The sequence below is a fragment of the Phoxinus phoxinus genome (assembly GCF_949152265.1).
Source record: "Phoxinus phoxinus genome assembly, chromosome: 14".
Classification (NCBI taxonomy): domain Eukaryota; kingdom Metazoa; phylum Chordata; class Actinopteri; order Cypriniformes; family Leuciscidae; genus Phoxinus; species Phoxinus phoxinus.
The window spans coordinates 28,038,886-28,051,015 of NC_136889.1; the positions used below are offsets into that span (position 1 = coordinate 28,038,886).

Below are 12,130 nucleotides of genomic sequence, written 5' to 3' on the forward strand. Positions count from 1 at the left end.
CTTCATACAGTACATCCTCTAAAAACCACTGGCACAATTGTAAAAAAAGTAACCGAAAACTCAAGAGAAAATATGCATTTGTTTGCTATTTTTCTTTGGCTTGGTATAGTGTTATTTAATGCAACAAAGAGTGGTTTAAGTGTCGAAATACTTTGTGGCCACTGTAAACTAAATGCATTTATTTCAAAAGAAGAAAAAGTGGTTCTGATTGGAGATTTGCCAGGCAATACAAATCGCCAAGTCATGCATTGTGAATAAGGAAGTATAGCAGTGCATTCTTGGCAGCAAAACACCTCAAGCTAGGTGTTCCATATACATGAAATGATTTGTGAAGTACAACTGGCCCAAGAACCGAAGAAAAGTGCTGATGCGTTTCAGATGGGCCGGTAGCTTTTCTAATCGCATTCATATTTTACAATAAGTGTGTGTGTGTGTGTGTGTGTTTGTGTACAAGGCAGATACGACACTGGTAGTGATTTCCAACTCTTTTATTAACACAATACCAGGAGAAAAAGGCAAGGATGTGAGATGAGGTTGAGAGGAGCGCTGATGGGCTCATGGCAGCCGCTGGGGGCTAAGTGGAGGTCCTTGCACTCTTAGGCCATCCATCCACTCGAGAAAGCAAAAAAAGCCTCTGGATTTCAGTTGCTAACTAAAAGAACAGCTTTTAAACAGAGATTTAATAAACTAACATCAAAGCTTTTCCCCCAAGCAAAAGGGAGCCAAAATCATTAGGGGCCCACTCAGCTTAGGCAACCCAGATGACAAACTGTTTCGCACATTTTCTCGTGGCACTAAATATAACTCGCCCAACCCTCCTTCACACAAACTTCCTACTCTCTTTCTTTTCATAATGCTTGCTCGTTTTACGACATGACGATGCATTTTGGGAGGAAGATACTACTTTTCTATTGTACTTTTATTATTTGTGCACTATAGTTAAATTACTGTTTGCAAGGCAGCCTAATGTTGAAGGGATGCACAATATATCTGTTGTTATGACAGATTTGTTTAGATTTTCTTGATCAATATTGTACTGTAGGGCTGAATTCAGGTTGATTGGGACATATTTTCCCCAGTCATCTCAATGTCAAAAAGCCACTGAAGAGAGAGCCATCGGAAAAAAGTCAACCTGAATGCACCCCTAATCGTGCATGTTCATTTTCATCTATTTTTTATGTAAATGTTGCCATCTTCTAACGCTTACTTGAAGTTATTTTTTAATAACACTAACATTTTAGTCTTTTATACTTTCATTTACAATATGATGCCTAAATTCACTTTACTTCAGTGTTTATTTATTAATTTTTAACACAAAATATAATTTTACTATCAGCTATAACATCAATTAGTGAACAACTTATTGGTATGAGCCAGAATTTTAATATCGGTGTATCCCTGAGGGCTTTTTCTAAACCTCAAAACCTAAGATTGAAACTTTTGCAATTCGTTCAGCCCAAACCGCTTATCGTACAGATGTTTTGTAGATAATTTTCAGCCGATTTCTGACAAAGTCTTATTTGCATACTGAATTTCAATTGGTTTTGTCTTCCTTGCTGTATTTAAAGAGTGTGTAAATTCTGTGTCATTGGTAAGACAAACAGATACCCCCATCCCCTTAACTCACACCATTGGTAAGACAAACAGATACCCCCATCCCCTTAACTCACACCATTGGTTGTGCCTAAGTTGTTGTATCAGGATGCTCAAACAAACAGCAACAAAGAGTCAAACGTTACTTCCGAATTTCATTCATAATACCCTTATTCAAACGATTACCCTTATTCATGGTCATGGCCAAGTAAGTTTCAAACCAAATGTAGTATCTACAGACAGTATGCGATGCAGCTAATTTCTTTTACACTTTTTATGGCAATAAAACTATGAATTATTTATTATACATGTCTGTGCATATTATGCCGACAGAAAAAAAATTAGCATCAGAAAAATGGCATCACCTTTACTGATTCATACCCATATAATCAACTATGTAAATTTCTGTGTACAGCTGAAAGAAATCAAGATGTGTGCTGAGTGTCATGATGGCGGCATTTTGTTTACATCAAACCAAAACCTAAACTCAAACTTATTTTGCTGCCTTGCAAACACTGATATTTCTTAGTGGAAATGTAAATCTAGTCGTCTTTGTGCTGTTGGGGCAAATGAGAGGAAAGAGCTAGGCCTTTACTTCTTCCTGGTGGGAGTGGGAGACTTCATGCCGCGGGGCGGAGTGGGGGATTTGGCGTTTTGGGGAGGAGCTGGAGACTTGGCCGCAGCAGGGGCAGGGGCAGGGGTGGCAGCCTTGGAGGTGGGAAGTACAATCGGACCTGTGGGAGGCATGATCCTCTTGGGCGTGGGTGTGGGTTTGATTTCTGGAATCTTGTCGCCGTGTTTGTACACGCTGACAACGATGTCCACCGACTCGCCGCCGTACTTGTTTTGCACCGTCATGGTGTACTTGCCGGAGTCCTCCAGGGACACGCCTTTGATAGTGAGGCTGGCGAACTTGCCCGAGTCCATGGCAATGACGTACTGATCGCTGGGTTCTACTTCTTGATCGTTCTTAGACCAGCTGACCATAGGTTTGGGGTCACCGCAGACTGTGCAGGTCAGACTCAGAGTCTGAAAAAAATTAAAACCAAACGAAAGATTTGATAAACGCATATTTAATCCGAAACATTCTCAGAGGAAGTATGTTGTCATTATCACATTAACGGCATAAATATGAGAAACATCATGACTGCATTAAAGTCCGCGTGAACCGAAAGTTGCAACTGACTTTATCTCAGTGTTGTGACGTATTTCCGAGAGAAGCGGAATGGCTTTTTTTTCCAACTAGCACCTGATTGGATCTAGAAAAGTAGGTGTTTCATTCAGCCTGTCTACTGTCAGTTGGAGGGGCGTGGTTACAGATGTTAAGGACACCAAAACCGTCAAACCTACAGTACGTCATCAGGGAAGGTCCTCCAATGCAGAGGGGAGGGGCATTTTCAGATTTGGATTAAAGATTACGAAGCCAAAAAATTTTTTTTGTGTGGATTGACTTGCATGGATGAATTGTTCACCACAAAACAATCAATTTAGGCAAACAAAGAAAATATGGTCAATTTTGATTTCATGTGGACTTTAAGCAGATGAACATAATTCCAAATGATAGTACGATATTCTGATGGTGAGATGCTAACTAATGTATCCCTTTAATGGTATTAATTCACATGATCTGCCATTTCTGTCAAAGATATTAGAAAAAGCAGTATCCTCACAACTGTGTTCTTTTCTTGAAAGAAATGATATCTGCGAGGATTTTCAGTCCGGATTTAGACCGTACCATAGTACCGAGACAGCTCTCGTTAGAGTCACAAATGATTTGCTCTTATCATCCGATCGTGGTTGTATCTCTCTATTAGTATTACTTGATCTTAGTGCTGCATTTGACACCATTGACCACAACATCCTTTTAAATAGACTCGAACATTATGTTGGCATTAGTGGAATTGCACTAGCATGGTTTAAATCATACTTATCTGACCGTTATCAGTTTGTAGCAGTAAATGAAGAGATGTCTTATCAATCACAAGTTCAGTATGGCGTACCACAAGGCTCAGTACTAGGACCGCTTCTGTTCACTCTGTATATGCTACCATTAGGAGATATCATTAGGAAACATGGAATTAGCTTTCACTGTTATGCCGATGATACTCAGCTGTATATTTCTTCAAAACCTAACGAAACCTACCAATTCACAAAATTAACGGAATGCATAGCTGATATAAAAAAATGGATGACTAGTAATTTCCTACTACTAAATTCAGAAAAAAATTGATTCTAATTCTAGATTCTAGATTCAGATTCTAATTATTGGACAAAAAACTTCCACACGTAATAACCTAGAGTACTGTCTTACACTTGATGGCTGCTCTGTTAAGTCTTCGTCGTCGGTTAGGAACCTGGGTGTGCTCTTTGATACCAATCTTTCATTTGAAAGTCATGTGTCTAGTATCTGTAAAACCGCTTTCTTCCATCTTAAAAATATATCTAAATTACGTCATATGCTCTCAATGAATAATGCAGAACAATTAGTTCATGTGTTTATGACCTCAAGGCTAGATTATTGTAATGCTCTACCCTTCACGCTTAATAAACAAACTACAGCTGGTCCAAAACGCAGCAGCTCGAGTTCTTACCAGAACCAGGAAGTATGACCATATTAGCCCCGTTCTGTCAACACTGCATTGGCTGCCTATTAAACATCGTATCAATTTTAAAATATTGCTGATCACTTACAAAGCACTAAATGGTTTAGCTCCGCAGTACTTGAGCGAGCTCTTAACGCATTATAGTCCTTCACGTCTACTGCGATCTCAAAATTCCGGCCAGTTAATAATACCTAGAATATCAAAATCGACTGCTGGCGGTAGATCCTTTTCCTATTTAGCACCAAAACTTTGGAACAGTCTTCCTAACATTGTCCGGGAAGCAGACACACTCTGTCAGTTCAAATCTAGACTAAAAACACATCTCTTCGGCCTAGCATACACATAACACATTATAGACTTCTATAATTCATTGTTAGGCTGCATAGTTTAGAACAGCCGGGACCGGGAACACTTCCCGTAAATCCTGATGTACTTGGTACATCATAAGAAGGATGGCGTCTACGCTAATATTAGTCTCTCTGTCTATCCTGAGGTTTACCGCTGTCCACCGGAACCAGGCCGTATCCAGATCTGATGAAGGACCAGCGCCAGGACACGACGACGCTGCTGACCTGAAGTGTCAACCGGTCTCTCCTCCTCTCCACTCCGACTTCACCCAACCGGAACTGGACAAATACTCTGATTCATTCTGAACTTCTGACCTGTAATGCTCCTGAATCATAATCATACACTGTTCGCTCGTTGGCCAGAGGAGAACTGGCCCCCGACTGAGCCTGGGTTCTCCCAAGGTTTTTTTCTCCATTCTGTCACCTGATGGAGTTTTGGTTCCTTGCCGCTGTTGCCTTACCTTCTGGCTTGCTTAGTTGGGGACATTTAATATTCAACAATATTATAGATCTGCCTTAAAGGTGGACGATGATGAAATTGTTTTTTGTATTATTTTCATGTTATCACTGTGAAGCTGCTTTGATACAATCTGTATTGTAAAAAGCGCTATATAAATAAAGGTGACTTGACTTGACTTGACTTGACTTGAATATAGGAAGATTATCATTAATAAAGTGGCCATATAATTTTTCTGAAACCTTTTGTTTTTAATTGTTATTAAAGGGCACCTATTATGGAATTTTGAAATTTACCTTTCATGTAGTGTGTAACATAGATCTAAGTGAACAAAAACATCCTGCAAAGTTTGAAATATGAAAGTGCACCGTGTATAAAGTTATTGTCTTTCAAAAGTAAGAGTCGACTCGGAGTCATTTTTATGAATTGTTAGAAGACCGAAGCTTTTTCTCTGACTAGATGACGTCAACTTGTCAAGTTATTTGAATACGATACGCCCACTTATTGCGCTCCAAGGCCAGGGAAAATATCATGGCGACGAGACGCTGTGTTCTGAAGTGCGACTCAAAAGCCAAATTTTTTCATCTGCCCAAGGAGGAGCATTTGAAGACTAAGTGGCTACAATTCATATAACTATACCACAGAAGTATAGTCCGAGCCTTGTGCTTTGTTCGCGCCATTTTGAGGACGATTGCTTTTTAAATGCAATCAAACTTGGATTCGCGAGCCGGCTGATATTGAAGGAAGGTTCATTTCTAAGTGTATTCGCATCAGCTTCCTCCTCCGTATCACAACCTGTAAGTGTTATTAATAATTGTTGCTTTTATGTTTTATGTAGCATGCTTAATAATTATTTTGTTTGTTGTGTAAGCACCGTTTAGCGTCTAGGTCTTCAATGACAATTGTATTGAGATATGTGAAGTGTTTGTCGTTGTTTTCGGAGTTGTCTTAAAGAATAGAATAATAACTAGTATTAACGTAACTGCATTTTTTTTTGTAAAAACGTTATGTTTATGCATCGGGCTAATGCAAACAAAGACTGATTGTGCTTTTACAATATGAACTCTGGGCTATGCTCGCTAACATAACATTAAATTCTTTATCTTATTTTTTGTTTTTTACTACAAACTACAAAGCAGTGGACTATAATCATTATTTTAACACGATTTAATTGATAAAAGCATCATTGTACTCCGTGTTAAACAATAAGTATTTTCTCTGTAAACTGCTGGGTCATCTGACCAATCGCAGATTAGCGTCGCGCAAAGGAGGGGTTTGGAAAAATTAGTTGTTGAACGAAATAAATGCATATTATACGAAAACAAAAGTGTTTTTTGACATTGCATGCACGTAAAACTGTTGTTGGGGACTCCCTAAACAACATTAGGAACATTTTAAATGTCATAATAGGTGCCCTTTAATTCAATGAAACATGTATGGTGAGAGATATATTTGTGAAGGAAGTTTCTAGCCTCTACAAAGATGGTAGTGATAAGCCTTTGTACCCATATAGGTATAATTTTTCCACTTTTTAATGAGCGCACATGAATCTAACTTTGTTTTCAGATTAATGTCGCATTTTTTCCAGTTTATATGACATATTTCACAGTCATGGGCATCAACAAAACGGCTCAATAAAAACTAAAATATACAGTACGGCCAAAGCCCTGTGGGGAGCTCTCACTGAAAAACCAGTGTACATGACCTCAGCAGGTGAAAGGTCTCCTTTCCCACATAAGTTCACCTCATCTTTCCTTTAATGGATCTGAGAGCCACTGACCTGCTATGTCTATTTGATCTGAAAGAAAAAAGGATGCCGGGCATTTCCGGCATCAACTATTCAGGCGAATCATAATCCCACCAATATCCTTTCACAGTCAGAATACACCATATTCCCCAAGCTGAATTCATGCTGCTAGCAAGCAACGGATTATGAGGCAGAAGACAATGGACATGGATCTTAGGGAGCGGAGGAGTATGACGCCCTCCAACGCGCACTCCCAGGGTTGAAGAGAAGAGCCGCAGAACGGCACTCACCGGCACGACTGCCTGCGGCAACACAGATCACTAATGCGTTGGCTACAGCCCTCCATGGGCGACTGAAAGGAATGCTCCAGTTGCAATACAAGTTTAGGTCTATTGACAACACTTAAGGCATAATGTAGATTATCACAGAAAGAAATGTTGACTCATTGCTCAGTTTATAACAGCAAACACAAATCGTGTGTACAGTAAAATTCCTACACTTGGGAGACAGTTACAGTAAAGATACTTATGATGGACATAGTAGTGGATCCTAACCATAAATTTAGGTGGACCAGATTCATAGTGCTAGCTTCAGCTATGTAATTCATATTATGATTGTACGATTGTGATTTACAACTTGTTTTACATTTGTACACATGTAGATGCACTTTTGCCACAAGTTCTTACAAAATAAATGTTATTTTTGAAATGCTGCTCCACAAATCACCCTGCCTGCCGTTAAAGAACAACAGACGGGTTCACAATCTGACTTGCTGAACTCAGAGGGTTCAAACTGAAAAGTATTATCTTATTTTGATAAAGCATTTATATTAGTTAATCTGTAACAACCTTTTATTATCTGAGCTATAAAGTTGTCTAAATAATTATTTTGAGGTGGGACTACCTTTCCAGGCAGAATAATTTATGTATTACAGTAAGGCATCTTAAGTCTACGGTGTGAGTCACTTTATAGATGAAATTAACTAATTTAACAAATTATGATCTTTTACAATGGAACTGAATCAACACTGAACTGACTTCAGTTGAGCAATGACACAATTTTCCTTTAAAGCTGCTGTACAGCCAAAATGAAATGTTTGCATCATTGAATAATTTTTCTGTTATCACTGTAAAGCTGCTTTGAAACAATCTGTATTGTATAAAGCACTTTATAAATATAGGTGATTTGACTTGACTCTGGGGCCCAAGTCTTTGGGTAAAGACCTTCACATTTTTAGTAAAGACCATCAAATATTCAGTAAAATGTCTCAGGTTTTTTCCCTGAGAATGGGAGCGAGGAGCTGCCTCATGGAGTTGACGCTATGGGGTGTGGGGAGTAGTTGGGATTCAGTAGTTGGGATCATTTAGCGGTCATTGCTTTTCTTTTTAGGAAACGTATCCACATTCACGTGTTGATAAAAAAATTATGCATGAAGCTAGTTTCCTTTCTTTCTTTTGATATATTGCATGCTCATATATTCATACGACAAAATGTGTGTGTGTGTGTGTGTGTGTGTGTGTGCGCGCGTGTGTGTGTACTTGTGTGTGTGTGTGTGCGCGCGCATTTTGTGGTGTTTTTGACATGATTTTCCTCAAAGGGAAAGTCAGATCACATTCCAATTTCTTTATGCATTGATCCATTTTTCATATTGTTATGGCTCACACACAACAAGCTTGAACAAACCTTCTTTTCCATGATAGTCACAACATCAGGAAGACCACCAACCACTTTGCCACGATCTGAGAAGAAAACATTGCAAAGTTAATTTTAGGAATATAATTACATATCAAAGCAGGACCCCCGAGAGTGTTGGGAGAGATTGAGTATACTCACTCTTTTCAGCATATGCTTCCGCTCTGAAGGGCAAAAGAAGAATAGCATTGTTGGGTTCATTAGCAGACCATAATATTTTATCCAAACACTAACGTACAGCTCGCATGCTTTGCATCTCTAAACATTTAGGACGTGGAAAGCCATGTGGTGGCCTGATGCAATGGTTATCTTACTTGAGTCTCTGGAATTCTGCGTAGGCGTTGTCGTAGACTAAAACCAGAAAACAGGAAAAAAGATTAAAAGTTAAGAGCATATAAAACATGAATACATTTTTTTTAAAGGAAAACTGCAATGTGTCTCTACTCGCCGCGTCTTGTCCCGGAGGCACGGCATAAAAAGAAAATCAGCTCTCATTATTTTAATAGCATTGTTTTCCTGCTTCGCTGGAAATAGCTCTTCTTCCCCTACTCATTACTGTCACCATTCAGCAAATTGCATGACCTGTCAGACACCAGCCCTTGATTATGTTTGTCATCACACAGTCTATTGACTAACTGAAACCACTGCCAGTACCTGCACCTTTGATACTATGATGGCATTTTTTCATCCCTGGATTTCCCTAAATACATTCCCTGTGTGTGCAGCTGTAATACTGGCCTTTACTTCCAATTAAACACATCTACACAGGATCAATGCCAGAACACACGTTCCAGGTGACCATTTTGGTTATAACAAATGTGGTGTAGGATGTTGGAGTGAAAAAGCCTTTGAAAATAGACAAAATCACTTTCAAAACACGAGTCTTCAGTATTGATGTGGCGTTTTTCATTAGAGGTGATTTAAAAACTATTTGAGCTGTTCTTAAAGTCTTTCACTTGATAATTAAGTTCAAATATAATAGGGTTCTTTTCCACAATACTCTCCTTTAAAGGCATCATACATTTTGAATAATTTTTTTTCCCCCTGAGGTCCACTTATAATATTTAGTCAAGGTTGTTTTATGCTAAAACAGGCATAATTTAGTTTTCCGTGACTATTTATGACCCGCTCTGAAGCCATTAGGATTAAACAAGGAGGAAGTTTTATGTCCAGAAGGTTTTTTATGTCAACTATTATTAAATGCCTTAACAAAATGATCAGAAAGCAGTATTAAAGAATGACACATCCAAACAACTCACGCTGTCCAGAGAGGTCCAGGGTACGAGTGTGCGTCTTCTCAGCATCCACAATCTCAATAATAAACATTCCTTTATCCTTATCAGTAGGTTCGACTATCTCCAAAGTTGCCATTGCTGGGATGCCACCAATTCGCATTCTTTCTGATGCAGTGATTTTAGATTCCCTTGAAGCACAAAAGAGCAAATTAATGCACATAGACCTGATAAATATCTGTTCATCAATGAGATAATTACAAAACCAATACGACCATGTGCAAGCGCAGCGCATGCACATCAATGCTTTTAAAATATTTCAACGAAGGCTTGTGTAATCCCTTTTTAAACTCAATTGTTTGCTCATTTTTCCATAGATTAAATGTTAGATGTGCCTTTTTTTTAAAGTGGAGCATCAAATTAGCATGTCCCTAGAGTAAAATTAGACACGGCGGGTGCTTTTTTTGTGTTGGAATGTGAAATCACCCCTGCATTAATACCTGCCTTGCGTAAGATTCAAAACGTGCAACACGGGGAGGAAAGACCCAGAATAGCCACTTCAAAATGCTAATACAGGGATTTGAGAACCCATGCGAGCAGGAAGAGGCTTTTCTCTCTACGTTAGTATTCCACATGCTTCTGAATCACCTCCAGGGCAGAGCATTAGGCAACTGCAATCAGAATGATTTGTTTTGTGTCGACAACAGAGCGTGGAACAGACTCTTTATTCCAGTCATTTCCTGTAGTTCAATAATCTTTTTTTTTTTTTGTACACCTCACACTAAAACAACACAAAATTATAGACCAAAATGTGAAGATCATGTTTACATGTAGAGTTGTTGTCACGCCTGGGGACATGAAGAGGCATGTGCATTTCATTTTCTGGGCTATTTGTGTATCGTTTTTTATTCTAGGAAATCTTTTCAAGTGAGAGTGGAAAATGTGCATACTTTTGTTTCCAATGGATCTTCATCTCCTCGGTGTAATATTTCATATGGCACTCAAGCATAATGCCTTCCGCAGTGCACTGAATCGACAACTCTGAGGCACTGGATCCTGTCCAGATCAAAAAAAGAAGGAAAGAGATCTTAAAATTCACCAACAGTGGCTGGTTGGACAAAAAGCTGCATTGCTGATATCCACCACGTGTTTGAGCGGAGCTTCTATTGTTATTTATACATAGATTTGCAAGTGCAACTAAAATTAACAACTGTTCTACTCACAATTGCAGTAAAAAAAGTGTTGGTAAGTAATTTCATCATAAAGATTGAGAATAGAAACTGAGCTCAGGGGATAGAAATGCATCAAGTTGGTCAACCGCTGTGGTTCACATTGATTATATATAAAATAATGTATGTGAAAATATGCAGAATATGTCAAGAACGTGGACATATTTCACCTCAAAATCAGTAAAAAGTATATATAAATATATATTTTGCATTGTGGCATTATGTCCATGTCGATTTTGCAAATTTTCCTCCCAAATTCTCATTACTATAATTAAAAAAAATAATATCCATCCATTCTCCAAACCGCTTGGAAAACACCCTGGATGGATAGACAGTACCTTACGGGGTTCGGAAAAAATGATATATATTATGTTTCAATTATTTTATGTATTTTAGCAGTCAAAAGTTTTTGCAGTTCTTTAATTTACAGTCCTGTTCCCCATGTACATACTATGTACTTATTATAGTAATCACAATAACTGGGTAATAACTAGGTAATAACCCTGAACCAACCCCAAACCTAATCTTAACCCATGTACAGTACTTGTATTACCCAGTACTTTCTTAGGTAAGTACACTGTACATACTGTAAAAAGAAAGTGCAACCAAAATGTCTTAAGATTTTAAAAACTTTGTGAATTAATAGCTTAATATTAGTTTTGTATAATTGAAATACAGTATATACTGTAGTATATATAATTATATTTGTATATACTGTAGGTACTGTATGTGTGAATTTATTTTGATGGCTTTACTAATATGGTTAATTATGTTTAAAAAAAATCACCTATATATTTTTTTTCATTCACCTAAACAGCAGATCAACATGGTATACTTTTTAGAGTAAGAGTATCCGAGTTACAGTCTAGGATTATAGTCACATAATTCCTCACCAAGACCCTGACTGCTACAGCAGCACTAAAAATGAACTATGGGGGAACATAAAAAGTTCATAATTGAAGTTCTAGCCCATTTAAATGTTAGACTCCATTGACAGAGAAGATGAGAGAGGGGTGAAAGAAGACTGATTTAAAATCAGTTGGGGTTAACACATGGAAAGACATACTGGCTTTTGAGAGCCAAATGACGAGGACAATGATACATTTCATACACACCAGAGATGCGACTGAGCTCATTTATGATGTCATCAAAAGCTGTGGGTGACAAAAAAAGACATCTTTAATACATTTTATGGAACATTTTCCAGCGCACATTTACATTTTTCTATAT

The 12,130-nt window shown here is 38.2% G+C and overlaps 1 protein-coding gene across 1 annotated transcript in view; it reads right to left on the minus strand.

Annotated features, from left to right (window-relative positions):
* Positions 1 to 473: 473 nt before the first annotated feature.
* Positions 474 to 12,130, minus strand: part of myom2b (myomesin 2b) — a 58,150-nt gene continuing 46,493 nt past the window's right edge. Inside the window, exons 30-36 of the mRNA XM_079635930.1 lie at positions 12,016 to 12,054; positions 10,622 to 10,727; positions 9,699 to 9,862; positions 8,754 to 8,790; positions 8,581 to 8,603; positions 8,431 to 8,486; positions 474 to 2,622 (exon numbers count right to left, since the gene is read on the minus strand). Coding sequence (XP_079492056.1) covers positions 2,185 to 2,622; positions 8,431 to 8,486; positions 8,581 to 8,603; positions 8,754 to 8,790; positions 9,699 to 9,862; positions 10,622 to 10,727; positions 12,016 to 12,054 — 863 coding nt within the window. The 3' untranslated portion in view covers positions 474 to 2,184. The remainder of the gene's footprint in view (positions 2,623 to 8,430; positions 8,487 to 8,580; positions 8,604 to 8,753; positions 8,791 to 9,698; positions 9,863 to 10,621; positions 10,728 to 12,015; positions 12,055 to 12,130) is intronic.